General features: G+C 41.3%; 1 protein-coding gene across 2 annotated transcripts in view; it reads left to right on the top strand.

Moving 5' to 3' along the window:
* IFT122 (intraflagellar transport 122) overlaps positions 1-24,436 on the top strand; it is a 69,430-nt gene that overhangs the window by 1,030 nt on the left and 43,964 nt on the right. For both annotated transcript variants that reach the window (XM_045991914.1, XM_045991915.1), the window contains exons 2-8: positions 6,752-6,818; positions 8,328-8,412; positions 13,051-13,129; positions 15,030-15,106; positions 17,195-17,261; positions 18,238-18,384; positions 21,717-21,792. In XM_045991914.1, coding sequence (XP_045847870.1) covers positions 6,752-6,818; positions 8,328-8,412; positions 13,051-13,129; positions 15,030-15,106; positions 17,195-17,261; positions 18,238-18,384; positions 21,717-21,792 — 598 coding nt within the window. The remainder of the gene's footprint in view (positions 1-6,751; positions 6,819-8,327; positions 8,413-13,050; positions 13,130-15,029; positions 15,107-17,194; positions 17,262-18,237; positions 18,385-21,716; positions 21,793-24,436) is intronic.

Raw genomic sequence — 24,436 nt, forward strand, 5'->3', positions numbered from 1 at the left:
ATGCCTTTTTTCTTCATCTCCTTACACTGGAATTGTAAACATTCTGTAATGTTCCCTTCGGATATGCTTTCTCTCTCTTCTGTACTCTGCACTGGTAATAGCTAATGCTTACTACGCACCAGACCCTGGCTAAGAACTTCATGTCTCTTTATCTCATTGTCGCTTCACAACAGCCCTCTGAACTATGTATTGTAATTACCTCTCTTTTACTTAAAAGGAAACCAAAGCACAGAGAGGGTAACTAATTTGCCACAGTCACACAGCAAGTAAGTGGTGGAACCAGCTTTTTTCCTCACTCCAAAGCCAATACTCTTAGCTACTAAATTAGTTTTTTCTTATGTCACAGAGGTTGCAAACCCAAATGCCTGCAGGAGTCAGGCAGGCAATATAATGGGAGATGTTTATTTGTATCTTAAACTCAAGGAATCATCTGTCTTTTGAATAGGAAAATATTCTGCTATTGTACACCCCACTTTTCTTTTTTCTTTTTTTTTTTTTTAAGATTTTATTTATTTGACAGAGATCACAAGTAGGCAGAGAGGCAGGCAGAGAGAGAGGAAGGGAAGCAGGCTCCCCGCTGAGCAGAGAGCCCGATGCGGGGCTCGATCCCAGGACCCCGGGATCATGACCTGAGCCGAAGGCAGAGGCTTTAACCCACTGAGCCACCCAGGCGCCCCTACACCCCACTTTTCTTGAAACACATAGCCCTACCAGTATATCTTTCACTTTTACTTTTAATAGAAATTTGAGTTTAAAAAATTCTTTTGGGGCGCCTGGGTGGCTCAGTTGGTTAGGTGTCCACCTTTTGATTTCAGCTTAGTTCTTAATCTCAGGGTCCTCAGTTCAAGCCCCACGTTAGACTCCACGCTGGGAATGGAACCTACTTAAAAATAATAAAAGATAAATTTAAAAATTACTTTTTTCTTAATTCTATTATGAAAGTACTCACCAACAGCTGATAACTAGCACCTTGAACAAATTTGACTTTCACGTCAGAGAGTAAAAGGGAGTGGCAAGGAGTGTGGCAAACTAGAGATCTCATGCTCTGCCTAAAAAGGGCAGCTGCTGCCCAGCTCCTGCCAATTACCACCCTGCAGAAATTTGGCCTAGTGTGCTCAGATCTTCCTGTTTTTACCAGAAGCTATGAATTTGGGTTTTTATTTGAAATGCCCTAATTTCTAATGCTGGCAACTAATCTGAAACTGAAATAAAACACCATGTGGGCCAAACAAAACATTTGCTGGCCAGATACAGCCTGATTTGCTCCGTTTTCAACCCCTGGCATAGAATTTTGTTCATTCCTCTCTGTGGTACTTAGAATCTGTCTAGTGTAAAGAGTTATTTTTGCATCTGTTTATCCCAGAAGTCTATAAATCCCTTAAAAGCAATGGCTACTTCTTATTCATTTCTAAGGCATATTCCAGAGCCTAGACAAATCAGTGGTTGGTGTGACTGTTTGATGGATAGGTGGATTCATGAATAAATTAATCAGTGAATGAATGAATACTGAGTTTAGATTGATTGTTTGGGTTTTGGCCCATTATAGGTTTGAAACAACTTATTAAATTAGGGACTGTAGGGCTTCTATAGACCAGCAATCCTGATGGCAGCTACATATGCCAGCTGGAAGCCCAGAATAAGATAAAACAAAAACTATTAAACTATTAAAAAATAAATAGTGGAACTAAGAGATCTTAGATGTCTAAAATTAGTCATCCACAACTGAACTAGCCACTGTTCTTTGACTTAGTCTAAACTTCACGTGGTAACAGGATTTCTCTTTTTTGAATCCTGCTGCTGTGATCATCAGATTGTGCACTTAGCTAGGTGGTCCTGTTCATCCTCCCCCTTCATCATCTGCTTGCTAACATTTAAATATATGCTTTCCACTTCAGCTGAAAATTCCATTTTCCTATCCAAAACTCCTTCCCAAATGCTCTTATTCTTCTCTGAACTCCCTCCTTTCTTTTCTTTACTTTTTTTTTTTTTTAAGATTTTATTTATTTATTTGACAGACAGAGATCACAAGTAGGCAGAGAGGCAGGTGGGGGGGGGGAGCAGGCTCCCTGCCAAGCAGAGAGCCCGATGCAGGGCTCGATCCCAGGACCCTGGGATCATGACCTGAGCCGAAGGCAGAGGCTTAACCCACTGAGCCACCCAGGCACCCCTCCTTTTTTTTTTTTTTTTTAAAGATTGTATTTATTTATTTGTTAGAGAGTGAGCACAAGCAGGGGGAGCAGCAGGCAGAGGGAGAAGTAGGCTCCCTGCTGAGCAGGGCTCCATCCCAGGACCCTGGAATCATGACCTGAGCTGAAGGCAGACACTTAACTGACTGAGCTACCCAGGTGTCCCTGAACTCCCTCCTTTCTTTCTTAAAAGCATTGCTCCAGGTTTATCTCAACCATGATGGCTTACCTGGTTAGCCTGCCTTATTCCAGTCAGGACAACATTTGTTATTACCCTCCAGTTATACCAGCTAGTATTTATGAGTACTTGCTATAGGCCAGACAGTGTTTACATTCATTACGTTATTTAATCGCCACAGCAACCAGTGTGGTTGGAATTGTTACCCCATTTACAGATGAAGAAACAGACTTAACAAGGTGACATAATTTCCCTAAGATTCAAAGCAAATAACTGGGGCTGGGTCCGATTGTGCAGGATTTGGAGGGGCACCTTGGGACTTCAGTTTACAGTGGAGCGGGCACAAGGTTGGCAGAGGACAATTTGCAAGATTTGCCCTCTGTCTTTCTGCAATGACATTTGACAGTGTATCCTTCTCTTAAAAGAGGGTGGATGGGGGGAGAGAGCCATCCTTTAGTACAATAAATTGCCTGCAGCCTGGTGAGTGCGCCAATCCTGGGGAGTGCTCAGAGGTTGGATGGCTATCTCTAGGGAATTCCTAGGGAATTCCCTGCTGTGTGTCGGAGCTGGACTACCTGACAAATTTTAGAGTCTTTCCCAATTCTGAGTTTCTGTGATCTTGTCGATCTTGAAAATAAAACAACCAGTTGTTTTTGTTTGTTTGTTTGTTTTTACCAGCAAAGTGGGTTTATTCAGGAATAGGAGAGGAATTATGATTCAGGAGAAGAAAGCTATGGTAAAACACAGGCAAGTTCTGGAAACAAAGGAGAGGAACACTCTTTTGTAGAGGAAAGGGGGAAGGAAGTTGGGAGCGGCCATTATAAGCAAAAAAATCCATTAAAGTAAACTGGGAGTTCAGAGTGTAGTGGCTTTTCATTGGTTGAGTTGTGACAGTCTCTCATGTTGCTGGGCCAGGAGAAAAATCTTTATCTAGGGTAAGGTATAGGCTTCTTCCTGTTGGTTCTTCAAAGGGCTGCCAACAAGTAGTACTCCCCCTTCTGGCCTCTGGACTCCATTTTATTTTTTTATAATGTAATTAAAAAAAAAAAAGATTTTATTTATTTATTTGACAGAGATGACAAGCAGGCAGAGAGGCAGGCAGAGAGAGAGGGGGAAGCAGGCTCCCTGCTGAGCAGAGAACCTGATTTGGGGCTCGATCCCAGGACCGCCGAGATCATGACCTGAGCCAAAGGTGGAGGCTTAACCCACTGAGCCACCCAGGTGCCCCCAGGACTCCATTTTAAATAAGGTTTTCTTTATTTGGTTTCAGTCTCATGATGTAATTAAAGTCTGAGGGGTTTAAGATAAAACAGTTCGTCAATTATATTCCTTTTGTGTCTAGGACAATGCCATGCACGGTGGGCCCACAACCGTCTAAAATAGGATCCTTGCCCTTAAACTGCACATGACTATAATTAAGGTAGTATTTGAAACTGTGAAATATAGAAGGCAATATAATTCACAGCTACAATGAATTATACAGATCCTAAGTGGATTAACAGTTTAGATTGGGGTAAATTGAACATTACGTTACTTTAGGAAGGCAAATTTCAAGATATTTAGAGAAAATGAATTTTCACATCTGAGAGTAAGATAGTTTAAGGCTTGGTCCAAATCAGACACCTAAATGATTTTCTGAGAATTCAACCCAAAATGATCCTTTTGAAGAAGCTCCCCACAGGAACCACTTTAATGAGCTTAGATTATCTACAATGCAGAAAGGAAGCCGCATGACCAAGGATGACTATAAAAGAGAGGTACAGATCCTATCCAAAATCTGGTACCTCATCACGGCAACCCACAGGTGTCAGGTGCTTGCACAAGGCTGGCCATGCACCCAGAGGTGGGAGGGCAGCTCTCTAGCCTTGTTTTGTAGGTGAGGACAAAAGCTCAAACAGGACGTAAGTTCTTCTGAATCCAGGTCCCCTCTAAGTTTCACTTTACTGCCTCAGGTTGTGATACGCACCAAGTATATTTTCCTCTAGACTCAGAGAAAGTGCAGAAAACAGTAAGGCCCAGATATGTTACCATGTAATAGGGAGGAAGCTGAAGAACTCAGTGTCTGTGTTTCTTTCTATCAAGAGGGATGCCCACCCTTGTTCCAGCTTCTCCATCAGTAGCTGTTGAATATATGTGAAGAGTTATTATTGTTATTATTTTAAGAATTATTTTTTTAGGGGCGCCTGGGTGGCTCAGTGGGTTAAGGCCTCTGCCTTCGGCTCAAGTCATGGTCCCAGGGTCCTGGGATCGAGCCCCGCATCGGGCTCTCTCTCTGCTCAGCAGGGAGCCTGCTTCCTCCTCTCTCTCTGCCTGCGTCTCTGCCTACTTGTGATCTCTGTCTGTCAAATGAATAAATAAAATCTTAAAAAAAATTTTTTTAAAGGAGGCTTCTGAGGCCAACAGAGCCTATATTAAAAGCTTTTTGAATTCTACATGTAATGTCTTTTTTTTCATATTGATAAAGTGTGGAAACTATTGCTAATTATTTTGTCAACTATGGCATATGCTAATAATAATGAAAATGAGGGCCACAAATCAGAGTGGTTAGAGCTTGGGCTTTGGAGCCAGACTGCCTGGGTTTGAATTCTGGTGCTGCCTCCACTCAGTAGCAGTTTCTTTTCGGACAAGTTACTTAACTTCTCTGGGCCTTAATTTTTCTCATCTGCTGAATGGGTATAGAGTTATGAGGATTAAGTACACTAATACATATAAAGCGTTTAAACTGTACTTAGCACGCACTGTAAATAGATGTGCTTGATAAATGTTAGCCACTGTTTACTGTTCAAGTACTAAGGATAACAGAGGTTTGTCATATTTGACAATTCTTCAAGAAAGTAGAAGGCAATAGAGCACAGACTCCAGAAGTCTTATCTGAATTGAAATTCTGGCTCCACCATTTACTGGTAGTATGATGTTGGGTGAGATCTTGACCTCTCTGAGCTATGGTGTCCTCAACTACAAAACTGAGTAATAATTCTTACCTCATGGAATTGTGAGGGTGACATAAAATAAATAATATATAAAATAATAATAAAATATAAATAAATATATAATAAAATAAACAAAAATGCATAAAATAAAGTAAAATATAATGATAATTAATAATAATAAATTTAAAATAAGATAATAATAATAATTTGAAGAGCTCAGCAGGAGTATCTCTGGAACACACTCCAAGTACTCTTCCCCAGGGACTATATGTCTAGATTACTACAGGTATCGGGTAAATTTATACCATGCTTTTAAAAAATATATTTATTTATTTATATTTATACCGCACTTTTACAAATAGGCTGCCCTGGCAGTGCTATCTAGCACATTCTTACTAGTCACCTGAACTAAGGAAATTTTCTGCCTAGGGCATTCAAGAAGCATTGTAATATGGCTCTAGTCTGTTTTTCTAGCCTGATCTCTCCCTACTGCCTTGGCATGGTAAACTGTTTCAGTCAATTCGATTGTTTAGACTATTTGCTATTCCCCACCTTCCTGTCTTTGCTTATTCTGTTTTCTCTGCCTGAAATGCTGCCCCCTCCAGATCTCCTCCTGCATGTCTCGAAAGCCCTACTTTTTTCACATACTGTTTTTTTCCATGAAGCTTTTTCTTATCCGTTCTCCAGATCAGAACATTGAGTCTTCCTCCTTTGAATTCTGCCTAAAACCTTTACTCAGTATTGTTCTGTATTTCATCTAAGAGGTCACTGATTGTAAAATACCATTATTTTACATACCACTAAGAAAGCAAAAAATGGTTTCAGTTAGGCTGACGTATCATCAACTACAAGACACATCCCCACCTCAGAGATGTTAAAATGTGAAAAAATGTATGCTTCAGAGTTGATGACATATGGTAGTTCTTCGTGAATGTCTCTGAGTCACATCTCCTAACTGATGGTAGTTTCCTTGAGGGCAGGCATTTGCTGCTGTAATTTACTGGATTTACTGTGATTTACTCATTTCGTATCTGTTACTGCCTAGCACCTAAGAGGCATTCATTAAGTATCTGATTGGTTGGAAATAATAATGGTATTTTAATAAATGACCAATTTTCAGAAACATGTAGATTTAGTAGCCCTCAGTTTGTCTAGCCTTTATAGAAGAGTTAGAGCCTTTGACTGCTGACCCTTTGAATCATCTCTGGTGTCTGGCTTCTGGACAAGTGGAAATTGGGACATAAAGCTAACTGCCCAGTAAATCGTGATTGAATGGGCTGCTAAGGTATGGTGGTTGAATGGAATTTGCAACCAAATGCAATTCTTAGCCATTATTTTTCTCCCTCATACACCAGCAGTGTTTCATAATGGAAATAAAGTTTGCTTTCCTGGCCATTAGCAGACCTCATCATTTTGGTTCCTAATTGTCCTTTTGTCTTGTCTTGTCTCCTGTTTAGTATATATGACCTCGCGTTTAAGCCCGATGGAACGCAACTGATTTTGGCTGCAGGAAACAGATTACTGGTAGGATTGTGTTTGAGCTTCCTTTTTAAGTGCTTTTTTCCCTCTCCATCTTGTAAATGCTCTGAAATTTGACCCCCTTTTTTTAAGATAAAAAAGGCAAGGGCGGAAAAACCAGTCATTTTTTATTAGGGAAGGAAATGGGCTATTTAAAACAGGTAAGTAAACTGTCTATCAGATAGGAACCTGTGAACAATACCTCCTTTGGAGTCATTAATCTTTCCCTTTTTACTTTGAGACACCCATGAAAGAGTTGAAAACAATCTATCAAAATGCCTTTGAAACTGGACTGGTGTCAGCTGACATTTTGTCCCCCTGAAAAATTCAAGCAATAAGACTGAAGCGGCCCCCTCCCTGAGAAGCCAGATAGCCTGACCCCAACTTTCAGGCATTGGCCTACCTAAATAATTCCATATGGATGCTGTCCTTTTTTCATATTTTCAAAGAATATAAGCTCCCTCTGGAACCTATCCCAGTGTAGAAAAGTAATTTTCGGGGAACTCTTTATGTTTGACCTAAAAACCTTTGTATGATCTCTCCTTCCTCCTACGTAAGTCCACTTCCCCTTGCTCTGTTGTCTCGAGATATGCAGACTGACTGATCTCCATTCTCTGTATGGTAATTACATAATCTTAAAACCTTGGTTAAATTGTTCTGCAGACTTCTTCTCGCCAGGGTAAACAATCCAATTCCTTTAACTTTTTTTTTTTTTTCAAAGGTTATCTTCTCCAACACTAACCATTTCTGGAGGCTTTTGCCTTGACTATTCAGATAGTGTGTTTTTTAAATTTCCACATATTTATAGGTGTTACAGTGCTACAAAATATCCTAAATCCAAATTACAGCTAGATTTTATAATATTTCCTTTGATTTGCAAACCCAGAGTTCAGGTCTATGACTTTCAAACTCTTGATAGCAGGTGTGAAACATCTCTCTATAATGTTCATAGTAGGGGAAGGGCTAGTACTAAAATTTAATCATGTTGTAGCTGGCTCTTTGTGGATGCTAGCTTTACTTGGGAGGGTCTAGCTTGATGGGTTATATATCCAAATTCATATAAGTTGAGTGAATTTTGTAGAGAAGTTCCCAGAGTGAACTTCTATTTCAAGGATTAATAGCATGTTCCTGGCCATGTAATTCACAGAGTTGGGACTTCTACTTTTTGGGTTCCTCCACTTTAAGTCACATTCTTTCTGGTTTCTCAGCGTAGTTTTTACTTGATAAAATTTAGAATATTGACAAATATTGACAAAGTGACAAATATTTTGTTATATAAACAAAAACAGGAGCAACCTGCAGGAATTCTAACTAGTGGATATCATGTGGATACTCTGTACTTTGTCTTTTTTTTTTCCCCCATAGAGGGAGGCGCAGAGGGAGAAGGAGAGAGAATCTTAAGGCAGGGCTTGATCTCACAACCCTGAGATCATGACCTGAGCTAAAATTAAGAGTCAAACACTTAACTGGCTGAGCCATCAAGGCGCCCCTGTACTTCTGTCTCTTTTTTGCCAGGTTTATGATACCTCTGATGGCACCTTACTTCAGCCCCTAAAGGGACACAAAGATACTGTGTACTGTGTGGCATATGCAAAGGATGGTAAGAGTCTATTCTGATTTTACATTCTCTGTAATGGCGTCATAGCTGCTCATTTTTTCTCCTTAGTTACTCCTGAATACGACTTGCGGTTACAGAAGATCGTTAAGTTTCTTAAGCTTCAATTCAGTCATTCAAGTCGACAAGTACTTACTGAGGGCCATCTATGTGCCAGGCACTATTCTAGATGCTTGAAATAAGTAAATTAAACAGTATGCTGGAAATAAGGCAGAATAAGGGGAATTGGAGTGTTGGGTGGGACAGGAGATTAGGTACAGGAATGAGGGAGGTGGTGAGGGTGGGCTTATTGAGACAGGAACAGATGAGCAAAGACTTGAAGATGGGAAGGCAGTGAGATTCTGATAGTGGGCATCTAGGGGAAGAGAGTATCTCACAGAGGGAAAACAAACAAACAAACAAACAAAACATTGCAAAGTCCCTGAGGTGAGAGTGTACCTTCCAGGGGCTTTGGCAGAGAGAATCAGGGGGAGCAGTAGAGGATATGGGTAGAGAGGTAACAGGTACGGTTGGGGTGGCCAGATCATGTTGGCTGTCATAAGGACTTTGACTTAGATTCTCAGTGAACATGGGGAACCACTAAAGACTTCTGAGCAGAGGAGAGATCTGATCTGATTTATATTTTAAAAGGATCCCTCTAGCTAATATTTTGGAAACAGCCTGCAAGGGGTGAGGGTTGGGGCAGGGAGACCAGTGAAGAAGCATCATCCAGGCAAATTTTATAACACTAGTGATGGTGGCTCAGACCTCTGAGAGAAGTGAGAGTAGAGGAAGTAGTAAGGAGTGGTCAGATTCTGGGTATTGTGTGAAGGATGGGATTGCTAGACAGATGGTGTATGTGTGACTGCAAAGATTCTGACCTGAGCTACTGAAAAGTTTGGAGTGGCTTTCTACTAAGATGGGAAGGGCTGCAGATAATATACTTATAGTGGACGATCAGGAGTTCAGTTTTGGACATGCTGAATTTGAGAAACGTTGATGCTATAGGAGAGAGGGAAAGGACTTGTCAGAACAGAATCATTGAGTGGGCAAGAGAAGATGGGATCTAGGACCTAGATGGGGCATGGTGGAAGGTAGAGGATGTCACCACAGGGACTGGCAGAATGAGGCATGTTGTATTAGGAGTCTAACGGAAAGTCTCTTCCATTCATTCAGTGAAATAGGAATCTACATCACCTCAGAGTGAGGATGGGGAGGGAGGTGTCAGAGAGTTGAAAAGAAAGGAAAGAATGGAAAGTTGCCACTTAGGAGAATGGCTGAGTGGCTGTACAGTGAAATTCCAAGCAACATGAAGGGCCCACTTGAAGCTGATCATCAAGAGAAAGTGAGAGCAGTTGGTGTGATTATGTCTTCTCCCCGCCCACTACTTTGAGCTGCATAGATGCAGGGTTGAAGAGAGTTGGGTTTAACCAGATTGGTAGGTTTGCAAGCACCTCTGAAGAGGAAATAAAGAGGGCATGGGAGTGGAGGATGTATGCAAAGGAGTGATTATATACATTGACTTTGAACTGCTGGCTGGGTAAGCTGTGTAATGGCTGCGGGGAAGATTGGAGGACCACAGGGGCAATGGTGGGGTAATGGAGAGGTTCTAGGTCCTGGTAGATTTGAAGGGCTACTGGCTATGGTGGGGTGATAAAGACGAGAGGTGGTAGTCAGAGAATGGATGCTTGAAATCGATACTGAGAATTGAAAATAAATCTCTGCTATTCTTTGTGTGGGGTTACTGAGAAGAACATGGGCTTTGGCATGAGATGGCTCCAAGTTCTAATCCTAAGGTAGTTATTGAGTCTCTCTGAGTCTCAGTTTCCTTATATGTCAAATGGATATAGGATGAGATGTAGCATTTTGTGACCACTGCTGAGAAGGCCCAGAATCTGAATGTTACAGTGCTTGAACGAACCTTGGAAATCATTCAGGTTCCAGGTTTTTAACTTCTTTTGGATGATGAACCTCTTCGAGAATCTAGTGAAAGCTGCAGACCTCTTTGTAGAAAAGTGCACATTCTTCATGTATACACACAATTTTGTAAGTATAGCTTTAATCAGATCTAGCCCAGTGTCTTCATTTTAGTCCTACGTAAAGACCTGGAGAAGTCAAGTGACTCGCTAAGATCATGCAGCGAGTTAGTGGCAAAAACACTTCTTTCTTGCCTCATAGTCAGCTGTGCTGTGTCACAGTAGCCATGGGTTGTTTTGTTTTCTGTTTTTTATGGGCATGTTTGAGTTCAAATTCAGACTAATACTGTAGGGAGGCCTTTGGTGCCTCTGGAGTTTATAAACCTAGGGATTCTTTGGCTTACTACGCCATTAAGTCCCTTGAGGGTGTCAGAGTGTGGCCTACGATTAGTGGCAATTGTCAACACTTTGCAGAGTCCTGACACACACATCATCAAATTTGACCTTCCCAACAACTCTTTCAACCAGGCAGGGAGGGATTCTCAGCTCCTGCATAGATGAGAAAACAGACTTGCAACAATTACAGGTGAGGGTGACAAAGCTAGACCTGCCCCAGATCCTCCAACTACAGAGCCCTCGTTTCTTCTAGTAGATCATGCTGCTTCTCCAGGACGTTACATCATGATTCAGAAGTCTTTTAATTCCTCTAAACTGGTCCTAGCAATGGAAATACTCTGAATTATGGTATTGCTCTTAAAGCTTGCTTGTTTCCAGTATGTCCCCTAGTTTAATGAATATTTAATGAACAATCATGATACAGAGGTATGAAAGAACTAGTTTTGGGTTCAAGAAAAATAAGACAATATGAAGAAATAATTGTAATAATAAGAGCTAATTTTTAAAAAGATTTTACTTATTTGTCAGAGAGAGAGAGCGCGCGCGCACAAGCGGGGGAGGGGGGAGCAGTGACAAGCAGAGGGAGAAGCAGGCTTCCTGCTAAGCAAGGACCCTGTTTCAGGATACAATCCCAGGACCTTGGGATCATGACCTGAGCCAAAGGCAGACACTTAACTGACTAAGCCACCCAGGTGTCCCTAAATTTTTTTTTTTTTTTTTTTTTAGTGCTGATTCTATTCCAGACACTGTCCAAAATACTTTAATCTCCTTTAATCTTCACAACAACTATGAGGTAAATACTGCTGCATCCATTTTTCAAATGAGGAAATGAAGCATAAGATATTCAGGAACTTGTTCTGGGTCCTGCAGCTGGTACCATCGCTAGGAATTCCAGCTCAGACTCTGAGGCCATAGCCCACACTCTTCATTACCTGCTGTCTGCCATTGTGGAGGGAGGAGTGACAGAAATAATAACAAATAAAAGCAGCTTCTGTGTATTTAATAGATGCAACAATGTCATATGACTCACCCAAATATCTGCTATTCCAGCCATCATGAAAGGTGTTTTACAAATATTATCTTAGTTGTCCCCTTTACAGAGCCTTTGAGGAAGATGTTATCATTCCTTTATGTTTCAGATGTAGAAGCTCAGAAAACAGTGACTTGCCCAAGGTCAACTTCCACAGGCCTTAAGAACAAAGTCTAAAATTTCTTAACAGGGTTTACAAAATCTGGCCCATGGTTACTTCTCAGAGGTCATCTCTCAGCAGAGTAGATGAAGGCTCCCTGTTGTTTGCTGCTATGATACCCTGCTCCACTTCTAAGCATTTGTAAACTTGCAACAATGTCATTAAAAAGTAATTACTTGGGACGCCTGAGTGGCTCAGTCAGTTAAGCCACTGCCTTTGGCTCAGGTCATGATCCCAGAGTCCTGGGATCAAGTCCCGCATCGGGCTCCTTGCTTGGCGGGGAGCCTGCTGCTCTCTCTGCCTGTGCCTGCTTGTGTGCTTGTGCTCTCTCTCTCTCTGACAAATAAATAAATAAAAATCTTTTTTTTTTAAAAAAAGGAGTAATTACTTGTTATATGTTGCCTCTCTCTAGTCCCATTCTTTCATAAAGCCCAACTAGTATGGAAATGAAAATCTCATTTGTTGCTCTTGCTTAAATCCTTTCTTTGGGATAAAGAGCAAGATCTTAACTATGACCCTGAAGCTCCTAGAGATCTATCCTCCACCCACCTCCCCCCTGGCCCTTGGTATTCCATGCTGATACCTGTCAGCCCCTCAAACATAACAGGCTTTTCCTTCCTCAGGGCCTTTGCATATCTTTTCTATCCTTGCGAATGGGTCTTTAGCTTCTCTTTGTACCTGGCTAAGCTTTGCTTATCCTTTAGGTCTCAACTGAAGGTTCTCCTCCTGAGAATCCTTTACCTCATCTAAATTAGGTCCCCCAGTTATTCTGTTTCCTAGGACTCACTTCTTATCACATTATATTTGTGTTGGATTAATTTCATTTAATGCCTTCTTTTACTATTAGACTAAACTCTATGAAAGTAGGGATCATGTGTGCTTTAATCACTGCTTAATCCTTAGCATAGAACATGATACCTAGCATGTGGTAGGCCCTCAATACATCATTGTTTACTCAGTGCCAGACAAAGCAAAATTTGAATCCAAACTTCCTGACTGCCATCCAGTACTAATAAGAAAAAGAAGTAGAGAAACAGCTGACACTTATTAGTTACCTCAAAGAGCTAGTTTTCTAAGAAATACTCCTTGGGAAATGCTGGTTTAAAATAAATGTGACAGTTTTCTTTTTAAAATACTTTTAGGCAAACGCTTTGCTTCTGGATCAGCTGACAAAAGCGTTATTATCTGGACCTCAAAATTGGAAGGCATTCTGAAGTACACGTAAGTAACCATTCAGATGTACAGTATTGTTGGTTTGACTCATACTGAGCTACTCCAGCAAAAGCCCCTTTAGGAAGAACTTTTTTCTCTGCAATTGAACTTGAAGAAGTATATGGTGGGTATAGGAAAGTTGGGTAATGAATACGTGAATGAAAATTTCTTGAGCATGTCTAGCCTGGCCAACATTGAGCTAGGTGTTTTCATATAGCTCAGTTGAGTTAATCTGACACCATAGATTCTACCCCACCCAAACCTGTCCCCTTTTAATGTCCCCATTTCGATGATTGGCCTTGCATCCACCCAGTTTCAACAGCCAGAAACCCAGGGTCGCTGTGCTCCAAGCTTCCTCTCTGTAAGGGCTCTGCTCATGTTCTTCCCTGTTCCTCTGCCAAGTTAACCTCTACTTGCTCTGCAGATTTTAGGTTCAGATGTTGCTGCTTCTGGGAAGCTGTTCCTGGTCCTCTAGACTCAGTCAGGTCTTCTTCCTGGTGTTTTTCCCAATTGTAGTTTTACAATTTTTCTGGTGATTGAGATATCTCCCATCAGCCTATAAACTCCATGAAAGCAAGCATTGCATTTGTTTTTGCTCACCCTTGTGTTCCTGGTGCCTAGTACAATGCCTGGCCCATAACTGGTACTTAGCAAATGATTTTTTTGTCTTTTTAATTGTGGTAAAATACATATAACAAATTTATCATCTTAACCATCTTTTAAGTATACAGTTCAGTAGTGTTAAGTACATTCATATTGTTGTACAAAACCTCCATAGCTCTTTTCGTTTTACGAAACTAAAATTCCATACCCATTCAATGACAACTATTCCCTGGGCCCTTGGTCCCTGGCAGTCACTATTTTACTTTCTGTCTTTATGAATTTGACTTCTCTGGGCATCTTATATAAGTGGAATCTTGCAGTATTTGTCCTTTCATGACTAATTTATTTCACTTAGCATAATGTCCTCTAGGTTCATCTATTTTATAGCATGTGTCTGTATTCCCTTCCTTTTTTTTTTATTTTAAGATTTGTTTATTTATTTTAGAGAGAGAGTTGGGGAGAGGTGCAGAGGGAAAGAACCTCAAGTAGACTCTCTGTTGAGCATGGAACCCAATGCGGGGCTCAATCCCAGGACCCCAAGATCAGGACCTGAGCCAAAATAAAGAATTAGCCACTTAGCTAACTGAGCCACCCAGGCACCACAGAATTCCCTTTCTTTTTATGGCTGAGTTATATTCTAGTGTATGTATGTAGCACATTTTGTTTTTCCACTTATCCATCCTTGATGGACATTGAGTTGCTTCCAATTCTTGGCTATTTTGATTGCTGTTATGAATGTGGGTATACTGATCAACAGCTTTGAATGAGTGAATAAATGAATGAATGATGAATGAGGTTATAAGTCAAGTGTTACCCAGAAGTGAAGTAATAAAACAGAGGCTGAGATGCCACGTGTGTACATGACTCACACATCTTTCATTGCTGTTTCAGAATTTGCCACGTTCCCAGATCTTGACCTATAATATCTTCATTGCACCTCCATCCTATATTTCCAGGCCTCCACAAAGCAATAAATAACAGCCATTACCTATGCACCTGGTGCTAGGCTAGGTGCTTTACTTCATTATCTTATCAGTTCACAAATCAGAGGAAGCTACCATGCTGGTCTTGGAGGAGGTAGCATTTAGACTAGGCCAGTTTCATGGGTAATATCTAAGAGATGAAATGGTGGGTGAGGAGCAATCGACGGCAGGAGAATTCATCCTTGTGCTTTTTGTTGGTCACTTGCATAAGAGCTTGTGGTGTGTAGTCAGAGACACTGTGGGCTTATCATAAAATCTTCAGTTGTAGCCACTGAAACATTTGTGGTTTGCTGCATAATAATCTATAGTTGTTTACTTCTTAGACACAATGATTCTATCCAGTGTGTCTCCTACAACCCTGTTACCCACCAACTGGCATCTTGTTCCTCCAGTGACTTTGGTAAGTTTTGATTGCTGATGTCTTGTCCTGGAATTACTGAAAATCTGGGCAAAAAATCCTGAAACCCATCCAGAATGTGGTTGTTTCATCCTAAGAGAGTTAATGCTACTTTCCTCCCCTCAATTCTTCAAATTGTGTGGAAACCAAGAGAGTGAATGGTAACAAAGTCTGGTAAGCAATCTGGGCGACAGCAGGAAGGGCCCCAGGGAGGGAGATGGTAAGAAGGGTGGGAGAGCACAGGCATAACTTAGTGCTGCCATCTCTGGGAAGCCTTCCTGTCTCATCTGGCATGAGTAGGTCATTATCCCTGCGCCTCTGTGTTCCCAAACATCCATCATCCATGTGTGTGGGAAATTCTTCACTGTTTCAACTGTGCTTCTTGTGTAGCCACCATTACTTGTTCGGTGGCTATAGCTGTCCTTCCTAAAGGGCTGGACGCCCGGAGGAGCTCACTGTGGCCCCATTTATGGCATTGGCAATGGTGCTGGCACAGAGGAGAGGCCAGTGAAATGTCCATTGAGGCAGGGAGGGAAGGAGCAGAGGCCTGTAGGTTATCTCTGTTTAAGGTCAATTCTGGTTTTCAGCTCATCCGTTCTTCCTTGCTGAGTACAACAGAACAGGCATTATTGAGGAATGAGAGACCCATGTAATCCCTCTCAGTGTTTCACTGTTCTTATCTCAGATGAACACATTCCTACCCTGTCTATCTCATTGACGGAGTTCTGAGGTTCAAAGAGAGAATATAATGGAAAGCATATTGTATAAATGGGAAAGGAACTGTCATTCATTAAAAATTTTAGCATTTTCTCCATGTAAGGCACTGTTCTGTGTGCTTGCTTTTATGATTAAAAAGGCAAAATAGAATCCCTGTCTTCAAAGAGCTTGTGGTTTGGGACAGGTGGGGAAGTAGAATTTGTAAAAATGTAACGTCAAGTAATAATAATAATAATATTTGTTGAATGTTTGAGATGTACTAGGCACTGTGCTGAGAGTTAAAATGAATTCCTATTTGAGCTCTATGATCACCCATGAGGTCAGGTATTATTCTCATTTTCACACCACTGATAAAAAAGAGCTGGAGCTTAGAGTGGTTTGGTGACTCACTTGAGGTTGCTCAGCTGATAAGTGGTGGAACCAGGGCTTGGACCTAGGCCATGGGATTTCATCTAGAGTATGATCTGGCAAACAGTGCTATGGGAGACACAGAAGGGAGAGGTTTCCTCTGCTAGAGGCTCCAGACAGGCTCAGTGGAGCGTAGATAAGATATGCACAGGTTGAAATATTTGGGGGAGGCATTCTGAACCAGGGGGAGGGAGAAAAAATAGCTTGCTTGATGTTGCAGTTTGCTACGTAAATACATTATTGCCCTAGATTTACCTTCTTGATCATACTTCATGGCTCAGGCAAAGAGAGGAATTTGCTCACGTTGCCTAGACATATACCTGTTGTAGAGCAGTGAGCCACTAGCAGGAGGGAGCCAGCCAAAAGTGGCCAGTGTGCCTTGGACAAGCAAGATCATGTGCTGTGGGTGAGGCCTGGAAGAGGAAACTGATTTTCAGGAAGCATTATTCATTATTTCAAATGCTAAGTCGTGCGCTGGTTGCAGTGTAATAGTTACGAACTGTGAAGTTGCCATTTCTTTGAGTTAAAGCTCTGAAAAGTTGGCTAGAAATTCACCAATCTACCCTCCTTTTTTTTTTTTTTTGAAATAATTATAGATTCTCTGTCAGTTTCAGAGATAGCAGGGAGAAGTCTACCAGGAAATGGGGCCTGGCACAATGTGTGTATATGGTTCTGTCCTTTCATCACCTGGTTAGATTACCATTGCCACAACGATATTCCTTTGTTGTCATTCTCCTCCTATTCTTCCCTAACTGGCACCTGGTAACCATTAAGCTGGTCTCGATCTTTATAGAATTTTGCCATTTTGAGAATGTTATAAAATGGAATCATACAGTACTTGACTTTATGAGATTGGCTTTTTTCACTTAACGTAAAGTCCTGAAGGTATATCAGGAACTTGCTCCTTTTTTATTGCTGAGTAATACTCCATCCAATCTCTCTTCTTTAAATTATTTTATGTTGAAGGTTTGTGGTCTCCTGAACAGAAGTCTGTCTCCAAGCACAAATCCAGTAGCAAGATCACCTGCTGCAGGTGAGTTAAAGGCAGCTCTGAAGGTAGGTTTCACATTCCCTTCTCCCAAACAGACTCTCAAACTCCAGTTAATTTACACAGTGGAAAATGTCTTGTGTGACCTAGGTGGTTTAGGCCTCCGTATTTTCTCTTTTTTTTCGTGGTCCTCTTGATGGGAAGGACCCATGCCTTTGGTCATCAAGCAAAAGAGAACAGCAACTTGCCTTCCTGCAGTTTCTAGCAACAAGCCTCCTCATCCAGAAGCTGTGCTCAGTGGAGGTTTTCTGGAGGTGCACAGCCGTCCTCATGTCCAGGTAGCACCTATGCTAGAAAAAGCACAGGCTTTGATACTAGACCTGGATTTGAGTCCAGATTTAGTCACTAACAGGCTCTGTGACCTTAGGAGTTTCTTCATTTGACAAATGGGCATGATTGACTTGATTGATTGATGATTGATTGATGATTGATAGGGCTGCTGTGAAATGCACACAAACTAAGGAGTATAAAATAAGCAGTACAGTGCCTGACATACAGTAGAGACTTAAATGACAGCTATTCTGGCTGTGCAGCTTCTGAGGGTAGCCTTTCTCTCATTCATCATCTGTTAAGCACCTACCTATCTATTCGAGAGGCTAGGCATACACCAAGATATAGATTCTGTTTTTAGGCGTTCTTGACGGGGCAGGAGGTTGAAATGGTGAGTGGGGAATGGTGGCTGGCCCAGTGATGGGGGCACAAGCTAAGAGCTGTCATGGAGGTAAGTACAGAAAGCTGTGGGAGCTCAGAAAACGGTGCTCCTGCCTTCACATCTCACTGTTGATTCTAAAAATAAGTGGGGTTTGAAGTTTGGTCCCCTAATTTTTACATCAGGACCAGGATGAGCCCTGTTGTTGCTGCCTCCTCAGACTATGTTTCAACCAAGGCATCATCCTCATTAGTTTTATCTTCTGTGTATTCCTTTCCGTCTTCCCATGCCCTTCGTTGGTTGTATGAACAGCTGGACAAATGATGGTCAGTACCTGGCTCTCGGGATGTTCAATGGGATCATCAGCATACGGAATAAAAATGGCGAGGAGAAAGTGAAGATCGAGCGGCCAGGGGGCTCTCTCTCCCCCATATGGTCCATCTGTTGGAACCCTTCAAGGTGATCTTATAGCTATTCTCCTTCTAGAACAAATACTATTAAGAAAAAGGGCTTTCTCCACAGGCTGAGTTCCTTATTTCTTCCTAAGGTCTCCATCCATTCTAAAACCTTCTCACTCCATTTGACCAATCTGTTTTGGAAGCCATTCCACTTGAATGGAATTTTTTAAGAGCCCATTTTGAGTTTTGGAATGAATCCCAGAGATTTTAGCAAAGCAGATGAATTATGTAGGCCAGCCTAACGTGTGTATATATATGTGTGTATGTTTGCATGCATGCTACAGAAAGCCCATTTCTTTTTTCTTTCTTTTTTTTTTTTAAGGTTTTATTCATTTATTTGACAGAGAGATTACAAGTAGGCAGAGAGGCAGGCAGAGAGAGCGGGGGAAGCAGGCTCACCGCCGAGCAGAGAGCCCAATGTGGGGCCTGATCCCAGGACCCTGAAATCATGACCTGAGTCAAAGGCAGAGGCTTAACCCACTGAGCCACCCAGGCGCCCCAGAAAGCCCATTTCTTTATGAATTAATAACTTACCTCTTTGCTCTGGCTTCATTTTGGTCTTTTCCCCTTTTAATTTCTTTCCTCCAAATCTGGGCAGAACATGTGCCCACTGAATAATAAATAGTTATTTCATGAGCCTTTTTTTGCTGCCCCTTGCCAAAAAAATAAAAATTAAGTCTAGAAATGCCCCCAAAGCTTGTAGCTCCACAAACAATTGCCATCTACATTCTCAAACATTATACACATTTTCCTTCTTCTGCCTATGTGACTTTAAAGGTAGACTAATAGCTTTAGGTGCTCTTTGTATAATCCTCTAATATTAAATTCCTAGTATCCCTCAAAGATTCTTCTGAAGGTAAAGGACTTGTTTACCAGCCCAATGTCATTTTACAGGTGGTACCTACTTGATTTAGAAGGTTGTTTGATTCCATTGCCTTTCTCATACCAGATTATTATGCTTCTTCCTGAATAATTGTGTCCAGCCCAGGGCTGCACCATGCCTGTCTAATGTCTTCAAAGGCCATTAGCCTACCCCAGAGTTCCTGCTGTTTGATTTTGTGGCCACAGATGACTTTGTGGCTTCAGGGTACCATTTTTAATTCATGAGAAGCAGGATGCCCAGTATACCTGGTTGCTGTCCTCTTCCGGGCAGGGTTCAGGGGCTCCTTGACAGGTTTTGAAATTATAGCTTTAGTGCAGTTCTAGGCAATATGATTGTGAACAACCACTTACTGTCTACAGCCGATGGGAGAGTTTCTGGATGAGCAGAGAAAGCGAGGATGCCGAGGAAGTCAATGTCAACAGATATTTTCAGGAAATCCCTTCCACTCTGAAGTCAGCAGTGTACAGTAGTCAGGCTAGTGAGGCAGAGGAGGAAGAGCCAGAGGAAGAGGACGACAGTCCCAGGGACGACAACTCGTGAGTGTGTCCTGAAGAATGAGACCCCTCCTTGGAGGGGTCCAGGCCCCAGTGAAGACCTGCCAGGGCAGGCACTGTTCTGAAGCTCCGTTCTAAGTTGGGTTGGGGGAGTTGTTGGTGAAAGGTCCTCCAACAAGGGGGAACACACCCTTATAACTTGTGTTACAAAATTATTCTTTGGGAAACTTAAGAGCTACTGAAAAATCTAAAGGAGAACAACTTTTCTATCAATCCCTATCCCATGAGGGAACCATTGTTAGTATTTTAGTGTATTTCCCCTCAGTCTTTTAGTGTGTCCATATGATTAAGTCATATCTAACCTTCTTTTCTTCTACTTGACCATCATAAAGTGAACTCTTTCTGGTAACATTAGTGGTCCTTTTAAAAACAGATTTTTAATACCTGCGTAGGATATGCTGTGTAGAAACACCATAGTTCCTTGAACACTTTTCCTCTATTACTGGACACTTTTCCTGGCCTATTCCCCTGTACCTTACCTTGCATTCGATAGGACATATATCAAAGAGGAAGCCCTTGCCTTACCCACAATCCTCACACCCAATTCCTGGCTATCTAGGCATTCTTTCTTCTTTTCAATTGAGTTTACCTATAAGGAATACATTGGCAGCCTGGAGTGGGGAGACCTGGGGGAGCCAGGATGTTCTGACTGGGCAAAAATGCTCTTGCTTGGGATTTTCCAAACTGCTTTATGGTACCTGGGGTTCCCTAGAAGAAACAGGTGGAGGTGGAGGACAAGGAAAGGAGGAAAGGGTGGGCTTCAGATCCCTCTCTCTGCTTCGACCAGAACAGCCCCTTTTATTGCTTGACATGAGTTTTTGTTTTGGTGAAGAGTCCCACTGCCAGGAATAAAAAGGAGAAAAGGGAAAAGGGAGATCGAAAACCACCAATCCAGCTCATGATATGGCTTCCATAAGAAGGCTCACCATGGGCTGGGTTCCTCGATTGTGTTTGGACCTCGGTGTATGATTTCATACAGAGTTCCCCTACAGGTCTTTTCCTGTTAAGATCCCTCTCCATCTTTGTCTTTTTTCCTTAGTTGTGAAATAGTGCCTATATTTGCCAATATGATGGCTGGGTTTTGCAGATGAGGCTGCACCATTCCTTGCCTGCATATTTAATTGTGCTTCCAGATGACTGTAGCCCCTGGGCTTGAAAAGCTTGAATTAATGAACAGAGAGGAGGCAACATCAGGCAGAGTAAGACCAGCTCTCAAGAGCTGGGAATATCTCTTTCTTGAACTAGATTCCCAAGTAGCTTGATCTCCACCCTCAGCTGAAGAGATTTCTCCTGTGTGCTGGTCCTGCAGCCCTAGTCCCAAGGCACTGATAGTGATAGATACTCAGTTTCAAAGACAATCGTTGGTCTTCAGAGAACCCACTATATTTTATTAGATCCAGTCAGAAACCATTTCACTTGTTTGAGAACCCCAACTGTGAGAGAACACAGCTTTACGTGTTAATTTTCCTTCTTCAGGAAGCAAGCCAGCTTCCCCTTTGTCCATTAAAAAATCAGACAGCCCATGCCTTTCCACTGCAATTAGACTTGTTTCTTCACTGTCTCCTCACATTTTATAGTACATGAGTAAAAAGCACTTTCGGCTCTATCACCTTACTGTCAGGAAGACTTGAAATGAGGGGTTTAACCTCTTCACTGTGGCAGAGCCACATAGTAGGGAATTCAATGAAATAACGGGTCCCAGGACATTCACCTTGCCTCATCCCACTGGACTGATGGGTTGGCCCACGTTACAACTTTTGGCCTCAGTATTGCTGTATAACATTTGGCAATCTGACAGTCTGGCCAGCACTTTTTCCTGTTGTTTGTTAAACCGTTAGGGCTACAGTTATCAGTGGGTCATGGCCCCACATAACCTCTTCATCTTCTGTTGATTAGAGAGGAACATAATGACATCCTGGCTGTAGCTGACTGGGGACAGAAACTCTCCTTCTACCAACTAAGTGGGAAACAGGTATGTAGCGCTATACAAACCCAGTGGGAAATACAGTTTTGGTCATGCCTATTATATGCTCTTTTTACTTTCAAAGATTATATTATTAGTAATTATACTTTATTATTGTTAGCTCCTGTTTTTTGAGCATTTACTTTAATACCTGGTACTGTGCTCAGTGTTTTACATATTTTATCTCCTTTAATTCTCACAAAACCCTGTGAAGTAGGTACAATTTGGTTATCAACTTTGTAGAAATGAGTAGGCAAGACTCAGAGCAGTGAAATAAAGATTATGCCTAAGGTGCTACACTGTTAGTAAATGGGTGGCACCTGAGATTGAAACCCAGATTGTCTTGATTCAAAGCCTTGGTCTTAGTTATGTATGTGTCTTCCTTTATTTGCTTTGTGCATCCTATAAACATTAACGAGCACCCATTTAGATCAGCACTTCACCTGTGCTAGGAGCTACAGACAGAGCTGTTAATGCCTCTGCATTAAGGCTGGTAGGGGCACAGTTGAAAGCCAGTATTCCCAGTGCAGCATGGTACATGGTATCTTAGAGAGATGTATAGATAGGCTGTTACAGGGACACAAAAGATAGCATCATTGCTTGGTGGAGATGGAAGATTTTGTAGAGGTGAATTTTGAGCAAGATAAACAGGAATTTGCTAGGCAGAGGACATTGGGACTAGTGTTTCAGGCAGAGGAAATAGCAACTGCAAATGCAGGGAAGAATGAAGATATATATCAACTCAGGGAACAGAGGGTTGTTCAGAGTGACTGGATCCCAAGAATTGTGGATAAAAATGGAACTAGAAAGGAAGATGGAGATATGAGTCTAAAGGACCTGAGTCATGTGAAGTAGGAGTTTGAACGTCATATAAGTATTTAGGAGCCATCAATTTAGGTAGGGAGTGACTTGATCAGATTCTTGTTTCCGAAGAATTCCTTGTTTCTATGGAGGGTTGGATTAAAATAGAACCTGGTGGTAGGAAAAGCTATTAGGCTGGAGACACCAAGGATTAGAGTGAAGGTGGTACAGGGTGGCTTAGGTATACCACAGCCAAGCAGGTGAGAAATACAACCTGTTCAATGGAGCCTTTGTTTAACAGTATCCTTACTCCTCAAAACATGTCCTGCTAGAAAGGAGGGGTTTCAGTTAGGTGTAGCCCAGCTTTGAGGCCATTTCTTTTCTCCCTCATCTTGCCATTAGTCTTTTTTTTTTTTTGGTAGCTGAGTAGAGAAAAGATAAAGATAGGTAGTGAAGTGTCTTCTGAGTTTGCCTTGGCTGATATCTTGCATCTAGCTGTGGCCTGTCTGTTCATTCACTTAACGTGTATGTATATCATTATTCAACAAATATTTACCGGCATATCTAGTGTGTATGAGGCCCTAGTCATGGGTATTGGAAGTTCTTGGGAACAAATAACCACACTACTCAGGGAAGGAATAGAGTCTTGTTGCTATAAAAAACCTGACTTGGTGGTCACAGCCATGGGCAATATCTTGCATGTATGTAGCACTAGAGTTCACCCTGTGGCTCAGAGTTTTTTGAATGAGAAGCATCCTCGTTCCGCTGAGATAACCCAGTTGGCTAGGGACAGTAAAATTGTTTCCTTAGTTAGGTATCTTTGAAATCTGGAAAGATTTAGAATTAAATATAGGATGATGAAGTAAATCAAGCCTATAATTTTGTGTTAGGTATACTTTGTGTATTTTTGGCATTTTTAAGTGTTTGTAATGTTTAAGGGAATCTGGATTAATGATTATAATAGCTAGCATTTATTGAACTTTAGGCATTGTATAAACTCTTTACAAGGTTAACTTCTAATCTTTGTAACAACTCTGTGAGGTATGTATTATTATCACACTTTACATGTTAGAAAATTGAGGTATAGGGAGGTTCAATAACCAGCCAAAGCCATACAGGGTAGTAGTGGCCAAGTCTAGTTTGGAACCCAGGCAGACTGGTGCTAGAAATCCATATTAGAAATTCTATCAGATCTGTCTTGTGATGACCATTTAAGAGTTATAATTGAGTAATCAATTTTATACATCTGATTTTAAATTGAAAGGTATAAGAAATTTTTAGTTAAGTACCTAAGTAATATTGGAATATTAAAAGATTCATTATATTTTCTGGCTTGGGGTGGGGTGGGGGTATCTATATACCTTTATATATATACCTTTTGAATCTATATACCATTGTCTTTATTCTTTCACCAAATGTGGAATAATTTTTTGTTATTTTTTCATTTTCATTCTCTCCTTTTCCTTCTGGGTCTCCAGTTACATGTTAGACCTCTTGATATTGTTCTTCAGATAATTGAGGCCCTATTCATTTCTTAAATCTTTTTCCCCTGCTCTGATCTGTTGCTCAGTCTTCAACTTCATTGACTCTTCTGTCATCTATAATATTTCTATTAAACCCATCTAGTGAATTTTGGTTTCACTTACTGCATTTTTCAGTTCTAGATTTCCATTTGGTTCTTTTTTCTTATTTGTCCATTCATTATAGAAATATTTTCCTTTATATCCTTGACCATAGTTATAATAGCTATTTTAAAATTTTCATCTGCTACTTTGTATCTGAGTTACCTTGGGGTTAATTTCTACTAATTATCTTTTCTCTTGAATATGGTTCACATTTTTGCTTTTTGGAA

Source organism: Meles meles, chromosome 20, assembly GCF_922984935.1.
Source record: "Meles meles chromosome 20, mMelMel3.1 paternal haplotype, whole genome shotgun sequence".
Classification (NCBI taxonomy): Eukaryota; Metazoa; Chordata; class Mammalia; order Carnivora; family Mustelidae; genus Meles; species Meles meles.